The 22,922-nt window shown below is 47.7% G+C and overlaps 1 protein-coding gene across 2 annotated transcripts; it reads right to left on the minus strand.

Moving 5' to 3' along the window:
* Window positions 1-1,933: 1,933 nt before the first annotated feature.
* LOC124415025 (kin of IRRE-like protein 2) lies at window positions 1,934-21,832 on the minus strand. Of its 2 annotated transcripts, XM_046896266.1 has the most exons (12): window positions 21,499-21,832; window positions 7,300-7,427; window positions 5,445-5,628; window positions 4,503-4,638; window positions 4,129-4,337; window positions 3,770-4,048; window positions 3,383-3,491; window positions 3,132-3,318; window positions 2,937-3,075; window positions 2,619-2,809; window positions 2,407-2,543; window positions 1,934-2,310 (listed from the first exon to the last, which is right to left on the minus strand). In XM_046896266.1, exons 1-12 carry the CDS (start codon window positions 21,560-21,562, stop codon window positions 1,971-1,973), a joined length of 2,103 nt encoding a protein of 700 aa, XP_046752222.1. In that variant the 5' UTR covers window positions 21,563-21,832; the 3' UTR covers window positions 1,934-1,970. The 2 variants fall into 2 exon arrangements, with proteins under 2 accessions (XP_046752222.1, XP_046752223.1); XM_046896267.1 differs by lacking the exon at window positions 5,445-5,628 and having other exon boundaries at window positions 21,499-21,614.
* Window positions 21,833-22,922: the final 1,090 nt, after the last annotated feature.

Genomic DNA, 22,922 nt, shown 5'->3' on the forward strand with positions numbered 1-22,922 from the left:
CGGGCTCTGATACGACGGAGACGAGGTTTTCGCACCATCGGATGACACGGCGACGCGTGAGGGACGCGAATCTCTTCGGAATCCAAACTCAGGATCCTCTCTGGTATATCGTGTGGCAGATATAATTTTCGACGGTGAAGAGAAATCTGTGCGGAGAGAAGTGCGTGGGTAGGAAATCACGGTTTTCAACCGATGCCTGCGGATGCGGATCATCTTTCGACGATTTGCTGCGGGCCTGGATTCTCCACCTGTGGCAGGGGATGGAATTCTTGTTGCGGATACGACGCGGAATCAGGCGGTCACGTAAGTGGTGGAAATAAATTTATAGATATATGATTGACTTTTATTTCTGCTGATTTATTTCATTTCTTTTAATTACGAAATTCCTGAATTAAGTGAGAAAATCAGGCCATCCGTTATCGTTTGATTGAAAAATTGATTATCCGTTACGTATTCTGAGGAAATTGCAACCGACTACCTTCTCTGTCTGTTTTTCCAATTGGGAAAATAATTTCTGAGATTACTTGAGGCTTGATATTTACTTGGAAGGTAAAATATTTTCTCATAGAAGCGATGAAGTTGATTTTGACAAGAATACATGTATAAATGAATAAGACGAGCAAATGGGATGGATAATTAATAGATGGGTATGCCCTGATGGGATAGACGGTAGAGGTTATAAGGTTTGCGGATATAATTTATTTCGTCATTTATTCTCAATCATTTCAACCTCACCATGCAATTCAACTCACAATAATCGTTTTCTCTGATTGCCAATATCGATAATACGGCAATGATAATAATCATAAATCTCTTATACCGAATACAATAGAAGACAAGTGATACATCGTAGAACGTAATATCCAAGGAACGCGAGTCCAGCACCGCGTCCTGGGCTGCGGTTTTACCCATTAGCTGCAGGTACCGGGTGAAATACTGCGAGGGAAAGGATTTGCTGAGTCAACAACACCAGCTCTTTACCTTTTCACCCTGCACAGCCAATTTTCATCACGTATTTACATTGCCACTCATGCTCGGAATAAATCGTCATTAAATAGTTACGCGCATGATGTATGATGAAAAAGTTCTCACTTACGCATTCGATTCAAACCGATGCCTCATTCATTAGTCAGTGCAAATTCTTTTTATCAACACACGTATGTACAAACGCGTCTGATGTCACCGATCATCTCCTTATACAGCGTGACGCGCCTTACTCATATAGCTATGCAAAAATAACCGTATACGTAATAAAAGGAGAGATTAATATATGTTTTCAAGGAAACGTCATGTTACAGTCTGTAAAAAAATCACGGAATCTCTTATCTCGCTGACAACGCGTACGGATGTGTTTTATGTATTCCATGCATGCACTCATCTCGGTATAAATACATTCCGTATGTCTAATATGTTATACTCGTATACCGTGGTATCTACATACGTAGAGGATGTGGCAAATATGTCGATCCAAACTCGATCCGTCTTCTTTGCGACTCGACTTGTACCGTTTTCGAGCGAGGCTATTGTAGCCGAGATAAAACGATGCATAAAAATGACAAAAAAAAAAAAAAAACTAGTAAAAAGAAGAAGAAGAGAAATGATAAAAAATAAAAAGGACGAAAACCCCCGTGTCCCATCCAGGCACCGAGCCGTAAAAGAAGCAACGTTTTCATTTCGACAGCGTTGTAGCTGCTCCCTACCCTGACTCACTCACCCCCGTGATATCCTATCTCGTTCTCTTTATACGGCCGTTGGATGACACAGGAGAAAAGATTTTCTCGGGCGCGAAAGCAAAAGGAGGCAGGTAGATACGCAAGTATAATACCCAGGATTAAAACTGCCGCAAAATGAGCTCGCGAGTCTAGTGCGTTACCTATAACCCCCGCACTCCGCGTCGCGGTACCTGTGTGTGATGATGATCGTCAATTGACTGACTGACTGACATAATTTCTCCTCAGAGTTCGTAAAATTTACCAAAGACTGGTCGTCGAGTCGTTGGTCGAAGTGTCCAAGTGCCTGGCCTGCAGCTCGCACTGCGGAGCGTGAAGAGGCTGTTTGACGTGATGTTGACGGTGGTGATGTCGCTGGTGTCGTTGCGGCTGCAGGGGTTGGGGCTGGGACTGGGGCTGGGGCTGGGGCTGGGGCTCGTGGTCGTAGCACTGCTGATAGTGGAGAGAAGATACGGGCTTCAGAGTGTGGGCTTGTAATTGTTTCTGGTGCGCGTAGCGCTGCGTCGTGCGTTCCATCGTTTCTATGCCGAGCCTCGTGTCCTCGACCTCCCGGGCGCACTCCGACTGCGGTTGCTTACCGCTGCAATCAATCAATCAATCAATCAATCAATCAATCAAAACCGCGAATCGAGCCAATTTGACCGGGTGACTCGTCTCGAATCAGCATGGCCCGTACCTGCAGTGAACCTGCTGAAGTGCCGGCACCGTGTTCCGGGCAAAGCAGCAGTGCTCGGTCCGCAGGAAACACACGAAGCCCATTATCAGTATGGAGAGAACGGTGAAACCGGCAACGGCACCAATCACCAGAGGAATCTAAGCGGAGAAACGGAGAGATAAATTCGACGAATACCATTGAGAGACCAGGTATCGCATTGTAGGGGTGCAAACCTGGCCCGGCTCGTTCACCCTGAGCATCAGAGTCCGCCGATCGCTGCCTCGGTCGTTCTCGACGGTGACGTTGTACAAACGCTGATCCTCCTTGGCGGTGCTGGTCAGCTCGAGGATCGCTGCGTAGCAATCCTCGGCGAAGGCGAGGGGCTCGAGGTCGAGGGCGCGGTACCGGGACTCAAGGACCTCGCCTGAAACGAGACGCGATTCCTGATGATTCGCAAAGCGACGTACCTACCTAAAGCGGATGCACGCTTAGTCCCTGGGGCTTCGTGAGGTAGTATACTCTAAATCTGACTGACGATGACGGGTTCTAACCAGCGTGAAGCCGGATTCTTCCCCATTCCCAAGCGACAAGACGCGGCCGCGGATCCGAGCACAGCCTTATCTCCAGTCGCGCTGGTCCTCCTTCCGTCGCCGAGACGATCGAGGTCTCGGAACGAGCCGGCCTTACCACCTGCGAAGACCACGGAAATCAGTATCCCAACCCGGATGTGACGAATTCGAGCTTACCCTCGGCGCCCCGACGACTTGGAGAGAGACCGGGTCGCTCCTCGCCTCCCGGGGGCTGCCGTTTATCACGTTCAACGCCAAGCAGATATACTGTCCCTGCTGATCGTAGGTCACGTTGTTTAGGAAGAACCGCTGCCCCTGGCCACGGACCTGCGGCTCTCGGCCGTCCGGAAACACCTGCAACCACCTGAACCCCGGTGGGTATCGGTATATATAGACGTCGATCGGCTAATTCGGGGGTGGACACTGACCTGTATTCCGGCGGCGGCATCGCGTCTGCGTAACACTCGAAGGATGCTCCTGTGTAGAGAAGCGCCGTCGTCAGACGCTCGGGACCAACCGATGTGATCTTCGGAGGATCTGAACGGGGACACAGAAATCGGAGATTGTAACGATTTGGAGGTCGTTGATTCCCGAGGGGTAAGGAATAGAGAGCAACTAGGTTCTACATAAGTTTCATATTTGTTAATTGGGTTCAAAAGATGGAGACAAAGAGCATCGCTCAGAGAAGGAGAATCGTTGGCGAATGCTGAGAGCAGGGTTCCGGGAATAAAATGCTATAGCCAGGTGAAATGGAGAGTATCAAACCTAGATAGCATGGACGAAGAATGAATTGTGGGTGCGAAGAGGAGACTCACAGTTTATGGATATCTGGAGGGACAGAGGGCTGCTCTCCCCCACCGAGTTCGCCGCCTCGCAGAAGTATCGCCCCGCGTGGTTTCGCTGAATCGGAGAGAGGATCAGGGTCTCTTCCCTGCTGACCACCTCGGTAGCTCCCCCGAGTCCCGTCGACCGTTTCCAAAGGATCGAGGCGGGCGGGTTCGCATTGGCGACGCATCGGACGGCCAGTCGGTCCCTGTCTTCCTCTAGGTGGACGCCACCCCCTGGTGCTCCGACCAAACGGGTCTCCGGGGCGTCTGAGGAAGTGGGCGAAAAATATGCTGGAATGGGTTTAAAAATCCAGAGGGGGAGGGGGGAAGAGGATGACGCGACTTACAGCGCACATCGAACCGCACCTCCGTCGCTAGGGTTGAACTTGGGTTGGCATAAGCAGCGTGATACGCCACGCATCGTATCGGCTCACCGTAACGCGACCTCTCCGCCAAAACGTCGACGACACTGTGCGCCATCCACGTCCGAGGATTCTCCTTCTCCGTAGAGTTCACCTGCGGCCGTAGCGGCCGGATTTCCGTGTCGCCGAGGTACCTGGGTCAGGAAGGGTGAGCACCTTTTTTCTTCGTTCATTTAACACGTTTGTGCGAATTGAATACTGATACGATTGTACTGAACCAATTTATTCGGTAAGAGAGTAAGTGAGAAAATGACAAAAAAAAAAAAGGGGGGGAAAAGCAAATGAAACGTCATACAGACCATCGCAGCAAAGCTGGGGGATTCCCATATCGCGAGACACAGCTTAGGTGAGCGACTTCGCCGGCACGCGCAGTCACGTTGCTTCCTGGTAGAATCGCGATTTGTCCGTATTCGATTATTGGCCGTTTTGGACTCACTGTGTAAATACAGTTTTGTATCGTTAGTCAGGGGCGTTTAACCTTTTGAGTTATGTTATAGTGGTAATTATTCTTACCACTTATTTTACATCCTTTTTTTGTATATTTACAGAATTTTTCAACACGTTTCTTTGCGGCTTCTTGCCATTTTTGATAGTACACTAATAGGTTTTCAATACTCGAGAGTAATTATTGCGGTATAAAGTAAATTATTATTGTTAATTAGAAACAAATTGATCGAAGAAAATTGTGAAAATTGAAGGAATAATTTATTTCTGAGTAAGTTACACGCATACCCACATGTTTTACGTGAATTATAAGTTTTTGGGGTTACTGATTACGAACCTAAAGTCGGATTTTAAATATTCAAGATGGCGGATCCAATATGGGTAACAAAAATTTTAAATTCGTCGAACGTGGAGAAAAAATTTTTTCCAAGTGTATACGGGGTCGCTGATTGCGAATCCGAAATCAGATTTCGAAAATTTAGCAGGGCGAATCCAATCAGCGACCTCAAAAACGCCGCATAAATTTTTTTGACCTCCTTCTATGAAATTTAAAATTTTCATCAACCATATCGGATCCTTCATCTAGAATATTGAAAATCCGATTTCCAATTGGGCATCGGCAACTTTTAAAACCATAGAATACTATCTTATGTTAAAACTCGTCTCGGCAGTGACGCGTCGTCGCGGCCGAAGACTGACCGCGATAACGCGTTGCGTGTGAGTAATACACATGTGTGTACGATATAAAAAACTACACACCTCATGCCCGATGGCAAAGGCAGACACGTAATGCATACCTCGTACGACGAGTCGCGCCGGATCTGAGGTAAGCGCATCCTGTGCGGCAAAGTCGCTGAGTGTAACCTGGCACTGCCATATCCCGTCGTCGAAAGTTAAATCCGCAGAGCGAACCCAGAGGGAACAATCCCCCGCGTCAGGGGCGGCCGCCCACTCGTACTTCTTCATCAGCATTCCGATCAGCTGCGTGAAAATATTCACCCTATACGTCGTTCTGTATATATGTACATAAATGCATACACATATGTACATAGACGATCTACTGCAGTGGAGTGTATAATTAAACCTGCAGTCACGTATTATTATTATTATTATTATTGTTATTGTTATTATTATTATTATTGGTATTTGAAGGGAATTTTTGAGAAGCTGGAAAATGGAGCTCTTTTCGCAAGTCGCCGGCTTCGCCCACCCTCCTCAGTCGGGTCTGTTTAACCCCCGGCTCGTCTCAATCCGGCCCGCGTCGACGAGCCTTCCTCGAGGCGCTCGCCTCTGGAGAGGAGGGCACGACCAGTAATCAGCGTAATGCACCCGCGGCCGACACACGTCGAGCGCTAAGCGAGGCGGAGGCAGAAAAGCAAACCGCACCTCTGCTCCGCAGGCCATACGCGTAGAGGTACGTCTGTATTATACCCACCTATGCGTTTTTTCTTCTTTCTTTTTCTATTTTTTTTTTTTTTTTGTATCATTTTATTCTTCTTCGGTTGTACATTACACGCGTGCAATATAGGTCTGCGGACGTAATGATTATTTCGAAAAGCTTACGCGGGCATTGATTTTCATATCTATAAAGAAAAAAGAATTTTTTAATAGAGGGAAATAAAACATAAAAAAATATATATATATATATATATATATATATATATGTGATAAAAAGTTCTGTGCTCATGAAAGAGTATTTACACACCCGCGGTGCGACTTGATGCGGGTGAAATTCTAATCGAACGACGACGGCTCGACCCATCCAACCGTGGCGAGTTCTTTTTCCTCGTTCTTCTTTCTTTCGTTGACGACCTTGCCGCGCGCCTCGATATTCCTTACTTTTTGCTTTACTTGATCTTTGTGCTCCCCGATCGCGGGCCAAGGATGAGGAGGGGGCAGGGGGGGGGGGGGAGGGAGGAAAGGAAAGGAGAAGACGAGGGGCCTGAGAGCGTGAGGGTGATTTTACGTCGACGAAGTCCGCGGTTGGGGTTGGCTTTAATCTGAGCACCACGCCGCCACCGCGTTACCATTGCTTTTTACTTTTCTCTCTCGTTTCTTTCTTTTACTTTTTTTTTTCTTTTTTTTTTTCAAGACCCTCGTTGGATTGAAATTTATGTAGCACGACGTCAGCGTCGGCTTGAAAGAGAGAGAGAGAGAGAAAGAGGAGGTGGAAGGCGAGAGGTGGAAGGCGAAAACCCGCAGGGGGTACGATAATTGTATTTTTCAGATATAAAAGCTCCCGCTAAGAGAAACGCTCTAGATTTTCCACCACCCCGGCTCACCTAACAACACAGTATAGACTTGAGAGATATACATATAGTCGCTCCTCGGAAAATTATCCGCGTTAAGGATTTCGTCTGCGGGTAATATATATGTAGGTATCAGATACCGGATATGGATAACAATACGAGCAACAAGTTTGCGCGACGTTTACATCGGGCGTTTGCACACATATGGATAATTCTATGTGTATGATAAGTACAATTTACCTACATAGAGCCATTCTAATTCTAACGATCAAAGAAATCCTTGTCTCGTCAGGTTCTTGTCTCCCTTTTTTATACGCCTGTATTTATGTATACCTGCATGCAAGCCTCGCTCGGAGAAAGGAAACGAGCTGCTGATGTGCTTAATTGGGTCTGTCATACGAACCTTGTTGTCTTTCTGCCATATGCATTGTCCCCGCTTGTCACGCACCCGGCACGAGAGCTTTGCGTCCTGGCCTGGGTTGACCTCCGTGTACCCCGGCGTCTCCTCGAACTTTTGAATCCCGAGGCACCCTGCAACAATCACGTACGTACGCTTCAGCACACTCTCTTACCTACGCTGTATGCCGTATCATCACGCACGTACACAGGGAGTGTAAAACAACTCTAGAGGGGTTAACGAGTGCGCGGGCACGCAGCAACGCGGCAACGACGACGACGACGACGACGACGACGACGATAACGCGATAGAAGCTCTAGGGGAGGCGAGACGAAACGAGCGAGCAAAGATTTTTCATTTAACTACGATTCCCCCGGCGAAAGACCACCCCCCTATCATCCCTCCATCCCTCCTTCTCTTCCTCTTTCTGCTGCACCTCGGCTTCTGAGCGATCGAGTTCGGCCGGCGTCGAAATATGGATGTGATGGTACAGTGTATACGTATGTAAGTATGAACCCTCCACCTTGGTTTATGTGATCCTATATCCTCGCTGAGAGGATACCACCTATACATACATATACATTGACGATGAGAGGATCTTACCAAATTTTCTCTCACAAACGTGGACGCGCTATACGTGAGAGCGTGAGAAATTGGTTTTGTTCTCATTTGGACGGCTCGTCGCTGTAGCTAGATACTCATCTTAGGATATGATACTGTAAGAATTCCCCGAGTCCCTGACGAGAGTGCCAAGAAAATTGTTTCGCAGGTTTCGATTCTTCGGTATTATATCGCTTTCGTTCCTATGCGCGACACTTACTTCGGTGGCTCTTGAAATCAAGTTTTTATCGATACGTGTTTATCCAATTCCCTACCCATCATGTATCAACAATATATAACCACAGTCTGGAAGTCACCTCCGATAGATACAGAAAACAGAGAAAGAACCAGCTTCTTACTTATCCATACAGAAAAAATAAAACCTATGATAATCCATACGTAGACAGTCCCACATTTACGTGCAAGTCTTTGCATAGAAACACAGAGAATTTTCTATCTACCCGTAAAACCCATACGTGCATCTATCTATCCATAACACACGTGCGCTTCAGGTCTCCACCATATAACGCATCGGAGCAGAAATACGAAGATGTACGGCCTGCCGGTGTATGTTGGGAATCCATACATAATATACGCCCACACGTTTTTGCACGCGTACCTACAAAATATATAGGGGTGGGGGGGAGGAGGGTGGAATGGGGGAAGAGGGGGGGGGGGCGACGGCGACGACCGCCACCCGTACAAATAATGCAGAAGCAAAGCCACGTACGTTTTGCGTTTGACAAACGGGCTTCACAGGGTTAAATTTCACCCTTTGTGCCACCTTTGCTCCCCCCCTCCTCCCTCCACCCTTGCTCAACTCGGCTCGGCTCTGCTTCGGGGCTCCGGTCCGGCCTCGCCCGGCCTCGCGACACGTCCGAAAACGTACAACACGTGGATTAATCCGTTTGCACGATCAACATCAAACGGTAGCTCTGCACCCCGCGTTTGCCGAGGTTTACTGCCTCCGGCGCGCCTGTCCGTCCGTCCATTCGACCGACCAGCAACTCGCCTGCCTCACTGCCCGTGGACCCATAACGCCCGTTTCCACCGTTTCCACGTACGAACGCCGCTCTCCGCATGCATGTAGTATATAGCTACATATGCGGTGTGTACTCGGCTCGTCCCGCCAATACGGCAAGTTATCACTTAGGGTGAAGCGATAACTTCTCACGGCACGCGAAGACGGATCGACCGGCAGGGTCGCTTCTGGTGAACCGGCGATACTTGTGTGTCATCTGCGTACGCCTGGCGGGGGGGGGGGGGGGGGAGAGGGAGGACGAAGGGGTGCAGAGATCACTCGTGAAATATGTCACGTAGACGATCTGCAGTCTCGTTGAAAAACCGTTCGATTGTGCGACTGAAAGATATCTCTGGTTCCAGGCGGGTAGGGTGAGGTTTTTTCCTCCCCCCCCACCCCTCGGGAAGGGAGACAGGAGAGCCAGAGAGAGAGAGAGAGAGAGAAAGAGAGCCGCTGTATAGACGAAGAAAATAAAAACACGATATTAACGCACCGCCATCGTTGCGGCACCGTCGCTCCGTGCCGCTTTTAGCATTATTCCCCGACCACGAGTAGGAGCTGGGGGCCTTGCACTCCGCCACCCCCACCTCCACCCCCACCCGCTGGTCCGGGTTACCGTCCGCATCGCCGGGATTGTGCAAATGTGCGAACCTGTGTTTATGGTGGCGGTGGTCGCCCTCCACAGCTCGCGCGGTCCTCTCCTCTCCTCTCCTCTCTGTGCGCGGGGTTTCACTCCCTCCCTCCCTCCCGTTGTGGGGGTGGAAAAAGAGGAAGAGGAAAAATGCGAGAGCAGCAAACCGCCGAGGGAGGGAACGAGAGGGAGTATAAAAAACCTCTTCGAGCTGGGGAGTGCCGACGAGCAGCGGTGGCAGAGAGTCTGCTGTGTGTTGTGCCAAACGGCTAAGTGTGCGATGCTTTTGCAACGTATGTGCATGGCTGGTCGATGGGAGCATGTATGCGCGTATATTTCGGCCGCTGTATACGTGTACGGATATTATACACATAACATGCACGTGTGGATACGGGAAAAAGAGAAAGAGAAGACCGCGGAATGGGGTGGGGTGGGCTGGGCTGGGTTGGGCTGGGCTGGGCCGGGGGTGGAAAAGAGCTCGGGAGAAAGGTGGGCGAGTGGCGGTGGGCACGAGAGGAGAAGGCGGGCAGAGAGGTGGATTCTGGCCCCTTTTCTATTTTATTTGCTTTGCAGTCGCGAGGGACGACATTTTTCACAGAGCCGTGTGCTTTCAACTGTTATTTCAACAGAAATTCACCACCGGGTTACTATTGTCCCTCAGGATATTCGCGTGATTTCAAGGCTCCCTTTCGTCCTCTCCTTCTTCTTCATTCCTCTCTATCTTTCTCTCTCTGTGTGTACCATTTTTTCTTCCCTTTACCCACCGTTCCTTTCTTCGCCTTATACCCACACTTCGTTTTCAAATTTTTTTTTTCTTCTCCCTGGTCTTTCCATTTATTCACCTATTTTTCCTCTCTCCGCCATTCTTCCTCGCGCCAGTCATTTCACGCACTCGGTCATACGCGTTCTCATATCCATACCTCTACTCACGCGTGGGAGTACCGCATAAACGTACCGTATATACATATATATATACGTATATACGTATATAACTCGGGTAGAGCCTTATAACGGCCGAGGGTGGAATCCGTCGAGGGCTCTGAGTGCAGGGGATGGGCGAGGAGGCGCGACGATTCAAGAGGCGCGTTTGATGATTCAAACTCGGCGGTTCCGTCGCAGGGCAAGGGAGCTTTCACCTCCCTTTTAACCTCCTCACCGTAGGTACATTCTCTGCCGGTTCGTACCTACCCCGTGCCGTGAGCTTTACACGCGAGTTTGCATTCCTCCCCGATACGCGTGCACATTATTTCTACCGAGTGGGTATAATAGAAAGGTACACGATGCGAATCGTTATATTTCTTCTCGCGCGTATCCGACCGAGAGCCGTTGATCAACGGGGGTTTGACCCTCTCGTTAACCCTCGTTGATCCTTGTTGGCCCTTCGTCGCCGTCGCCGTCGTTCGTTCATTCGTTCGTTCGTTCTCTCCTCGGAAATCCCGGTTTCGTCCCTTCGGGACCAGTTTGTTTCGACGAAACTTTTCGCCCCTCCTCCTCCTCCTCCCCCTCCTCCTCCTCCTCGCAAACTCTCTTCGCACCCTGTCGCCAGTCAATTATCGCCCTCTTTTTCTCGCCTTTCGCCGCCAGCTCACGTATTGTATACGTATTATATAGATATATAAAACATATCTCACACAATAATATATCGTACACACATACTATACGCGGCATGTATTCATACAATGTACACACACCTAAGCCTGCATATTTGTATACGTTGAAGTAAGTCAGTAATTGGTACGCTCCGTCGAATCGTGCGGAGGCTCATATTACCCAAGACTGTTCTGATATACGTTTCAGGATATGTACAGCATAACATGAGCGAAAAACTCTTGGGGAAACTTTGGCTTTCGGGTCAAAGGGTAGGTGGGCAGGAAAAAAGAAAACGAAAAGACAGCACAACAAAGCAAAAAAAAAAAAAATAAGGAAAGAAAAAAAAACAAGGACGGAAAGGAAGAGGAAAAGAAATTACTTTCTCGCTCGAGGGAAATTGAACGCGTTTACCTATATAGATATACACACGTGTATGCACGTCAAGATCATATATGTGTTGGTGGGTAGGTACGTAGGTATATACCTATATTATATTATATTATATATATATATATATATATATATATATATATATATATATATATATATATATATATATGTTTATACACCCTCTATTCGAGAACCGAATCTTTCCAACACACGTACGCGCGGAGAGAAACGAAATAGTTGAGGTAACTAAATTTTTGCCTTCGCACGTATACATAATATGTGTATAGGTAAACAAATATAAGCTGTAAATATAAATAATATAAATGCGAGCGTGAATCTTATGCAATTTATGACGGTGAAAATTTATCGTGCGGGTTCGAATATATATCATAATACGACGCGGTGAACATACGACATCTCTCAAATTACCTTGCTTATTTCGATGACAAAGTAGGCATCCGCTTTCGTACGTAACAATCATCAAACTAACAATAATGATGATAACGTTGACTATTTTCTGCAATTCATAACTTATTCTTTTTGTCTATAAAATATATGATGTATAGTAACGTCAAAAAAAAAACAACAAAAAAACACACTTATTCGTATATAATTTAATATTTATGAAATATACGAGGATGAAGTTTCTCGCAAATGGAATGAATAACGAGTTGATGAAATAAAAATTTTACTTTTCACTCCTACAGTTGGTACCTACGCAGATTGTGCTGCTGATATACCTACACTCGTTTTTTTGTCATTCCGAAAGCGACTTGAAATATGTGCATATAAAAAAAAAAAAGAAAAAAAAAGAAGAAGAAAAAAGCCGGCCCACTTGTAGTTGACATATGTAATATTGCGAGAAAAGCTCTATGGCTGTTGTGTATGCACCCCGCGTACGAGTCTAGTACCCACCCACCTACCCTCCGACCGCCGTTCTTTCCCCGTGAATACCGGAAATGGCAGCGAAGCGGGGTCGGGGAAACCGGCGGAGAAGAATCGTTAATTGGCCGGTAACTGCACCAGAGGCCGGTTTCCTCTGTCGTGCGAATGAATTGGCCTGGCCTCGGAGGGTGAGAAAAGGGAGAGAAAAAGCCAAGAGGGAGGAAGAGGACGAGGATACACCCGGTCTCTCGACGCCACGGCTTTCGCCCTCCGTGCATCTCGTTCTTCGACGAGTTTTGCGATCGGTTCGATTCGTTACCGGCGTCAGGCAGCCGCGTCGGGGGCGGGGGTTGTATCGGGGGACGTGTCTCAAGTTCCCGCGGTTCGACGGTCGGGGTGCGGCGGCAGGCATAATCCGGGGCGAGGGGAAGACGCGGCTCGCTGAACCGTTAAAAATAATTAAATTATACCTGGATTCGAATTAATTTCATTGCCTTAACGAGCCCACCACCCCTCAACCCCCGCCGGCTCGACTCGAATCTCTGTTCTCGCTCCCAACTTGGCTTCGCTCGCCGCAGTCGACGGCTTCTTTTTTCTCTCCTTCACCTTCCTTCCTTCCTTCCTTCCTTCCTTCCTTCCTTTATTCCCTGCAGCACCTGACTCCTTCTCTTTAACCCAACTATACGTATATTTATACACGGCTCCAATTAATAACGTCGGGCCGAGTATAGCGGCAGGAACCGCAGGATCGAGACCCAGCCGCCTTTTGCCGCGCTTTAACCACCATCTCCTTCTTCCTGGACTCCGAAAATCTTCTCACCGCCTCTACTTGTAACGATTTTTTAATCGAAAATTCGACGGCCTATTTTCAAGGCAATTTCTTCCTTTCAATCCTGGCGAATCTTCGTTCGAAGCTTACGATGAAGATGATGTTCTGACGAAAATCGGGGGCTGTTGGGCCCAGATGATTTCTGCAAAAATGGCAGCGGAACCACCGGCAGGTCCTCTTTGTGTCATTGTGCGTCGGTGTTGGAGCCCGCATGGGACGAAAACGTCGTCGGGTAGGTTCGTAAGAGGCTTTGCTTGCCGGCGCACGCCGCCCGCCGCTTCGTCGTTACTTATTCATTATAAATGGTCTTCGCTCGAGAGGTTTCCCCGCAATTAAGACGTCTTTTGTCCTCTGGGGAGGGCACTTAACCACTCGGGACTAATATACGAGTACCAACCATGAGCCGGCGTTGCTCCCTCTCCCTAATCCTCCGACTCGCCTTGCACGAACCGTTTTCCACGCGTAAGCCACCCCGTGCAGGTGGGTGCGATCCTCGTGGATCCTTGAAGGCAGAAAGCGAAGCCTTCTGGACGATTCGAGGCTCTGTATCATCGTACTTTCGAGTTTCGCCTACTTTCCGGTCTGCCGTAACCGATTTCATTTCACAAAGACCTTTCAGACCTTCGCCTTCTCTCCAATGTATACTCACTCGGCTTTTCGCACGTGTACGTCACACGCACAAGCACCCAACCTCCCCACCTCCCTTTCAAATAATAACTTCACCGTTCTTCGCTCCGAGGTTATAGCTAGCTAAGCCCTCGCCTGTATACCCATTCCTGTAACGCATTCGTTCGCACACTTTGCTCGTTTGATCCTACTTCCAGATCGTTCCCAATACACCCCAATTGGTCCCGAGGGATTCATTGGCCCTTCGCATTCCGACCCCCCAGCGTCCTTACGTCACCCGATTACACGTGTTTCGTCAATTAATTTTTTTAACTGCGTGTTCTTTATTTTTCAATAAACACGGTTTCGTTCATTTAAAAGAAATTCAGCCTCAAATAGTTAGTCTCAAGTCACGAGTAATAATAATTATTTATACCTAATTATCCTGTTCCTAATTCCCTCAGCGTCAAAGATTTGATATTTTTTCCGAAAACTCGTGACGATTGTAAGAAAAAGACGGCTAATTTAGCGAGAGAAAAATGGAAGAAGAAAATGTAGTATTTTTCTTCGGAACTCGGGAGTTTTTTTTCTTCTTTATATATATATATATATATATATATATATATAGGTATATATACACACTTGGAACTGGAGCGTCGATTTTTTCTACGGCACACCAACTACAAGGATGATAAATCTGATATATCATACCTGTGAGAACATCTTGAAGTATGAAAAATGCGGATGTAAATGAAACTTTCTTTCGTATACGTTTCACCGGAAGACATTGTTCCGTTCTTTTGCTTCTTTCTGAATTTTTCACGGTAAGGAGCACTGCGGCGTAGTTTATAAAACGAGGACTAAACGGTCCACGGACCATCGATGCATAATCTTATACCGAGACTCCAACATTCGACAACACGTGTTATACACCTACGTGGTAGGAACCTGTGCCTGGGAGTACGAAATTGGAAAAATCCCAGCGTGCGTGGAGGCGGAGGGTAGCGGATTGTTAAATATTTGTTCATCGTTAGCCGAACGGTGCCCCAGAGGGTTGGCTCGCCGAGGGGTGTGGGGGCGGCATCGCCGCGGCGCGAGTCAAACGTCCGGGGCCAATTAGCGTTAATTACGGGTCCTTTTCCGCACGGGATCCGGGGGCGAACAGAAGCTTCACCCTGCACCCCCGCCCCCATACGTTCTGTTTTGATCCCTGCCGTGCCCGCCATTCATCCCCGTTTCGCGAGTTTCCCTCTCCGACCCAAATTCCGTGTACAAGAGGAGCGAATATGCGGAAGAAAGTACAGCCGGCTCGAGAGGAAGTGGCGATAATCGTCGCAGCTCATTGCCAGTAAAAAGCGTAATTACTTTTACACGCTCGTGGAGGGCGCGATTTGAGTCAGTGGGTCTCGGCCGCTGGGACACGCCGGATGTGCGGAATCGTGTAGCTACGTCGGGGATGCTGGGTGGCGGGGGTTGTTGCCAGGAACACGGAGGAGCAGGGGTTTAATGGACGCGGACGACCGGGGCTGTAAGCCCACCCTGTCGCCCCTGTTCGGCAATAATGCCGCATTACAGCGTATTAGAGCGTATTTTGCGAGCGTCAATATTGACGGAAGCTTGAAACACCCCCCTCCCTCCGAGCACCCTTCGCCGGCCCGCCATCCCCGAAATGACGATGATGCGCGTGTACGTCACGGTTATCAGGAACACTCCGCTCCACTATTTTATCCCCAATACGATCATTCGCTGGCACGATGTGATACGGTATTGCACGGTTGTTGGAGACAAATTTTCGGTGAAACACTAGCGGCATTGTACTGTCACGTACCTTACACCGTTCTTCGTAGTGCTTACGTTAATCGGTCGAGAGTAGGTTATATAACCTGGGTCAAGCAGACGATAGAGAATTATTAATTAAGGGGACACGTGAGTGAAATTATAGATCTACGATACGTATTTTTTTTTTTTTTTTTTTTTTTTTTTTTTATTTCGTTCGTACATGGTTTTGGATAAGCAATGATGTTCCATGCGGGAAAACAATTCCGGTAAAATCTTTGCTACTTTTGAAATTGAAATTTTTTTAACGAAGAAGAGCGTCGCAAAATCAATGCCTGGAGTTGTTCGATATAGTTAACATGACGTGTGGAAAAAATTGGTGAATCTTGATATCAGGTGGGTATTGAAGGCGGACATACGTTTTTAAGTAATTAAAAACTAGTAAAAGACCCTTTTTCGTACTAGCAAGCTCCTCAATGTCATGTTTTAGGATTTGTATTATCACGAGATGTAGATCTAGGGGTAGCGGAAGTAGCAGGAGTGAGACGAGAAAGTCCAAAAAAATGTTACAGTAACGAGGTTTGTATATTCACATAAATTTCATTCTTCGTTGTTGAAAAATATGAATTTCAGAAACAAGGAAGATATTGCCGGAATTGTTTGTCGGCATGAGACATAATTTCTCATCCAAAAGCATGTAGAAGAAAAAATTATTTCGACCATATTTAAAAACCGATACCCTAATCACGGTGAATCCCTTTTTGCGTCGAATTTCAAAACGCAAAATCAAAAAATATCCCCGTCTAAAGAGTTGAAACAATTCTATAATCTTTCGGGAGGCTGGTAGGCGTAGGTGGTTAAAAAATCTAAAAATTTCGCTCCTAGATTCTTCGTCATCCTGTATACAATATATGCATATTATACACGTGACGTTGAATACACGTCACCGTTAATACCACGACGCTACGTGTCGTTGCCCGTTGAGGTTGACGGCGGGGGTGTATGTACGTGTCGCGAGACGGAGAAAAATAACGGTCCTAAAATTACGCCGGCAAAACATTACCAGGTCACATAATCCCGCACATAGGATATAAGGGCAGGTAATGCTTCGAAGGGTGGCGGAGGGCGGAGGGCGGAGGGCGGCATAACGTCCCTGCGGGACTCGAAAACGGCGCATAAACTGCGGAATAGTGCGAATTGCGGAAGGACTATACGCCCGACAACGGAGACGCACATAAGCGCGGAGGTTACCTGCGAATAAACCATACCGTCTGCGGACGGGCCGCAACAATGGATCCTGGTATTACGTCGGCGTGCCTGGGAACGGGACGAAACTTTTCAGCCCTGGCTATGCCGTATATCTATATACACGCCCCCGAGAAACAATACCGGGCGTTGCGGGGGCTGATACCCCCCGTCACGGTTTAATTAAACGCATCGTCAGCTCCGTACGACGACCCGGTTGCTCTCGCGCCCCGGCACAGCATCCCCGATCCGCGCGGACGCAACGTAACGCAACGCAACGCAAACGTAACAGCTCGTGCCTTCGGCCTTCTTCCTGTCCCGCACGCTGGCTATATCAATCTCGACGTTACTCCGCCTGCAGGATATAGGGGATGAAGGAAAAGCAGAGACTCGTGGTATGTTCCCTATGCGAGTAAAAAATCCGTAACATATTCTAGGACATTTTCAGGACACAAGAAAAATTCAAGGGTAGTTTTCAGGACCTTCGAAGGACGTCAAAATTCAAGGTCGGAAGTTTTCTTTGCTCGTTGACGTGACCGGCAATACCGAAGGCTTAAGTAATCGATGGGAATTGATGACGATATTTGCGCGAGTATTCGGCCGATGCAACCCCTGCGTCTCACCCCCTCGCTGCCACATCCCTATCCACCTGTCCACCTGCATTATAGTGCGGGGACGTTGGCTATAATCGCTGATATGCCGTCTTCCTTTGTCAGGAGTCGGTGACCCGTGGAAGGGTGGACCTGCGGTATCGGTATAAACCCGTAGCGATAAACCGGGCACCCTTGATGAGTGTGGTAAGCATGTGCGAGGCACGCACGTAGATGAATCAGGCCGCGGTCGGGGAACCTCGCGGCGAATTTGGTATAAGTGGTTATTTCTTGGCACGTTAAGCGAATTAGGTGTGGGCGCCCTGTCGTTCCGGCACAGCACCGGGATATACGCTCCCCGCGTCCGCTGTACCTACGGCGTCGCTTTCTCTCTGCAGGGTGAAAATTTATTCGGGGAGCGGCGGAGAACGACGCGAACCCCTTAAATCACGTCCCCCGCCCCCATACCGACGCCTCCGGCGCTTCGCGTCCTCGTGCCACGCCTCGGGAATAACGGTGCATATTTTATTTCCAAAAGCTGGCCGCATTCACAATTTGCAAGGACGTTATGCAAATTCAACCCGTCACGTACGCGCCCCGTGCCGAGTGTCTTCTCTCTCTCTCTCTCTCTCTACACCCTCGTATGTGTATCTCTGTACATTTACTCTACGTGTACGGAAGTACTTCCACCGCTGCACATCACCCTCGGACATGGAACGAAAAGACGAAGAGTCGAATAATGATAGGCCGAAAGTGCATCTGCGACGTTCGTGTGAGGAATTGTTGGTTTTTACGCGAAGAAAGAAGAGAGGAAGAGATAATGTAATGAACGGGGAACGCGATAGACGGAGGTCCGACGCCTTGCAACCCTCTTCATCCCCTTGCTGAATAATGTCCCTGCATTCACGCTGCAAGTGCAGCCTCGGGACTCGGAAGTGGGCGGAAGAAGTGCATACGCGATACGAGTCTACAAGTACGTAGTTTCAACGTACATACGGTATAAACGAACGTCGCCGCGTCGGCTTACGACGATAAAATACTCCCCCTCGGTCATATTGTGCGGTAATGAGAATGACTTTTGCTTCGTCAGATTTGGTCACGTTGCGTTGCGTCGTCACCGTTAAATCGAGCTGCCACAAATGTGACAATTGTGCTCCAATTACCGTTTCTTCTTCTCTCTCTCTCTTTTGAAATGCGTATACAATTTTTGATGGCTTTTTTCCATTTTTTTTTTTTTTTTTTTCTGCCAGGTCAAGCCCAGGGAACGATGTTTTAGTATTTATGAAGAACTGCGCGATATATCTGGTCGGACAAGCGCGTGTTGTCAACTCACCGCGCGATGTAATTTCACGGTGAACGCAGATCGCGGAACGTGAAGCTGGAAAAAGGTCTGCGGTAGATTGATCGTTCTTCGCCCTATCGAGGGACACTTTTGCCGCACACACACACACACACACACAGAGAGATACATGTATGTAATACATTTCATATATATATATATACACGTTTATATGTATGTATGTATATATAGCGATGTACACTTCATTTCGATCATCTTTTGCAGCCGCCTCGCTCTCCCGACTGTAGGTACTATAGATGTGGTATATACACAACTGCGCGGGAATAAGTTTAAGAAATGAAAAATCACCCGCACCATCCGTGCAGCATCATAAATTTGTCAGCAAACAATTCTATCGTGAAATTAAATTTTCAACCCGAGTGATAATTGAACTAGATATCCGTTTTCACAGAGTTCAGGTTCAAACGTGTTACAGTTCAGTACAATTTGACCCGTGTGCGATAGTGACAAATTTTTAAACTCCCTGGTCGAAGTAAACACCGACCGCACGCGTAGGCCAGACACGGATCACATTTCCGGCCCGAGTTACACAGGAAACCGCAATTGCATCGACTAGAGCTTTTACATTTGCGATGTTGGAACGTGTAACGTTTTATTGGAAAAATAAAAGATCGAGATAACGAAGTAAAACAGATTCTCACTCAACGCTGACACGCAACCGTCGCTCGCAAGGTCGGTGCAGCAAAACGCACTGTAATGCCTGCGTTTATATGCATGCGTACGCGAGTAGCAAAACAAGGCTGATTCCGGGCCCAGATTCCTATTACCGATGTCTCGCCCAGACTCGAACCCTTCTTCGCGAGTCGGTAAGTGTCGGTAATAGGAATCTGTACCCAGAACCGACCTCATATTGGTACTTGGGCGTTTCGGAGGAGTGGAATTGGGAAAATTCCAAAATCACGCATCACGTCCTCCCTGTCTGCGTATGACGCGCGTGATGCAGGCATCGAGGCCGGACCCCGTTGTAGGTACACCGATTGATTTCTACGGGGAGGGTAACGGAATATGGGCGGTTGGTGGGTATTGATGCGGTGGATGGACGCGCGGACGGTCGAACGGACGGACGGTGTTTCGCAATCAGAGGCAGCCGGATTATCTGCCGTTTATCCCCTGGCCGAGTTCGCTGATTTGGCGAGCGCCGAGGCGAACCGATGCCGATGGCGAAAAATTTCATCATTGCGGTTGACGCAACCGTCTGTCTACTATGGACAACGTGTTCGTCTTGTGACACAAGTGTCTATTTTATATACACTATGAATTTCTTCTCCCAATCCTCGAACCCTCTCCCTCCCCCTCACCTCTTCTTTTTCCCCGCATGGGTTGCCCTTACGGAAATGTACATTCCTGCAGGATGGGTATATATAATCTCATATATCTGGGTATATGTTATATTATATTATATTATTATATATACACCGACCCTGTATGCGTATACATATATTTATACATGCATGTATGCCGCGAGGAGTAGGGAAAAAAAGAGGAGGGAAAAAAAATTCATCGCGTTGGATATTAAATCGGAACCTCAGTGAAGAAGAAAATTTATGCCCCTTCGAATTGAGATGTGGCGGTGGTATGTGTATAGGTATGTGCCTGTATACCTACGCTTGTCAATTTTATTCGAACCTGAACGCATCTATTGTTGAAGGAAACTTTATATTCTCAAATAAAATTATTCGTAAGACAATAAGAATAATAATAATAATAATAACAATTAAGTCAAATAATAAGAACTTCAAATATGATATTTTGTTTTTGAACATTCTGGGAGTATCAGAATATTTAGTAAACCGCAAATTATACCGGGAAAATAGAAAAAAGGGCACAATGTATTTTAAGATGTAATTTCACATGAATATATTCCTTGTGAGTCTAGTCTAGACAATACATTTTTCACTTTTACCGAGCAAAGTGTAAAGAATTCATTACGAGTACGCGTATATTATCAGAAAATCTTTGTTTTACACTTTTCGTGTAAAACGAATTTCTCCGTGCCGCTACCTTTCGTTCGTGATAAATTTCCGATGTACACATTATACGGAATTATAACGGATCGCACGTCGGCGTGTATAAAGTAAATTTCTTTTGCCGCGGAATAACTGGATATATCAGCAGCTACTGTAATACATCCGTAATAACGGGTTAATAATGTCAGGCGTGCGTTAGGCTGGGAGATTATCGTGTACCCTGTCGACGACACTTATACAAACACGTACAGGTACATGCATGTACACATCGGCGGGTCCTTTTCATCTCGTCGTTAATCTGGGGTACCCGGAGGACGAGGACGAAGATGAGGATGCGGATGGGGATGGGGATGGGGGGAAATGGGGCTGGGTGACACCGCGGAGGAAATGAAATTTCATAAAGAGATGCGACAGTGTCCGTTATAGAGATCTCTGAGATCTTGTCTATCCCGCGGCACCAAATCCGAGTCTTCTGCTTCGGGATACCGCGCGTCTTGATCGGGACGAAAGACGCGCCGGATGATACTGATCCTCTCGGCTTAGGCGCTTCGGCTTCTCGGCTCTTGCCGGTAAGGCGAGAGATTTTAATGCGCGTCGTGGTGAGATAGACTTCATAGACAGGCGCGGTTTAAGCCGGGCAATGGATACCGCTTGGCGATTCTGGTCAAATTGGCAAACGCGAATTGCACAATCAACTTTGCCGGAGAGAACTCACCGTCGGAGAGGAGGAGGGCCGCGCCGATGAGAAACCGGAGACAGCTGGACCATTCCGAGAGCATCCTTATCTCGCTTTCGAGTACCTCTTATCGCTTGTCCTACATTAATTCAGCGAGATGCGCGCCGCGGCCGCCCGCGAAGTTTCCGCAAACTTTTCCCTGCCGTCCGGAAACACCTGAAAGCCTCGTTTCTCCTCAGGAACGCACGCGGGAGACCGGATCTCCTCGGTCTGCACCGCACACCACCCGTTTACCACCCCTTTACCCCGAACAGCTTCCTCACTTCCCCGTGTTCCCGGGTCCCGTTCTGCTCGGGATACCCAACGCTGCGCGCCGGAGTCTCGACTTCGACTGTCGGCATCACGCCGCGGTCCAGGCCGAGGGCGAGGACGAGGGCGAGGGTGAGAGTGAGGGGTGTTGGCGAGGGTGAGTTCAGCCTGACTGTCGCGCCCCGCCGCTATGCGTTTCGCTAACAATTCAACCGCGAAAATACCTCTGTATTATATTATGCACGCGGATGCACCCTGCTGCATTTATGCACGCGTGGAACGCGTGCTTGCGAAGATCGCGTCGATCATCCCCTTGTCAAAGAATTTTATCTTATGGAAAACCGCGTGATGTACAAGAGAATTTTTTCTTCGTGACAGGGAATTGACTGTGACGAAGTTGTAGAGTTTCGTTGAAGATTAATGGATAAACACAAATTTATATCGGGGATGAGGAAAGTGTGATTAGGGGTTGTCGTTTTTATTTTTTAATTCTTAAATAAAGAAACTTTCTTACAAAAATGTTATCGTATTATTACTAATGTATACTTTCAAGCCTGTGTCAAAGTTTCGGGAGAAAATTAAGTGTTGTTTCTGGATAACCCGCTGTAGAATTTCTGGGAATTTGAAACCTCATCTTTTGTAGACCACTCAGGTGTTTTTACGTTCGCAAAATATAAGTTAGATATACGATGGAAGCTTCGAGCGGAACGGTAGCTTGTTTAAGGTAATTGATTATCGATCGGTAATGGTAATTCAATAAAAACCGTTCTTTGTTCTCCTCAAATTCCAGGGTACGAGCCGTGTGTCCCCGGATTTCGATTCTCAAAATCCACAATATTTTCATCGCGAAATTGAGTGATTTCGCTCCGGAGCAAACGACATGGCATATAGATATAATATCTTTGCGTGTTACTTTCATTTCCTCGTTCATAAGCACAGCTGCATAGATATCGTGCGAGTGAAAAGTGATATCGATATCTTTGCACTGGTTGAGATTTAACCCTCCAGCCGTATAAAGCCTCATGATATGCTTGTTTTCTATTCCGACACGTGAACGGGATGAGGAGTTTCTCGGACTTGTTGAATAGCCTCCGCCCCCAGACTTACCTACACCCCCCTGCAGCTCACCCCGCTCCAGTACACGCTATACCATC

The sequence above is a fragment of the Diprion similis genome, chromosome 14, assembly GCF_021155765.1.
Source record: "Diprion similis isolate iyDipSimi1 chromosome 14, iyDipSimi1.1, whole genome shotgun sequence".
Taxonomy (NCBI): domain Eukaryota; kingdom Metazoa; phylum Arthropoda; class Insecta; order Hymenoptera; family Diprionidae; genus Diprion; species Diprion similis.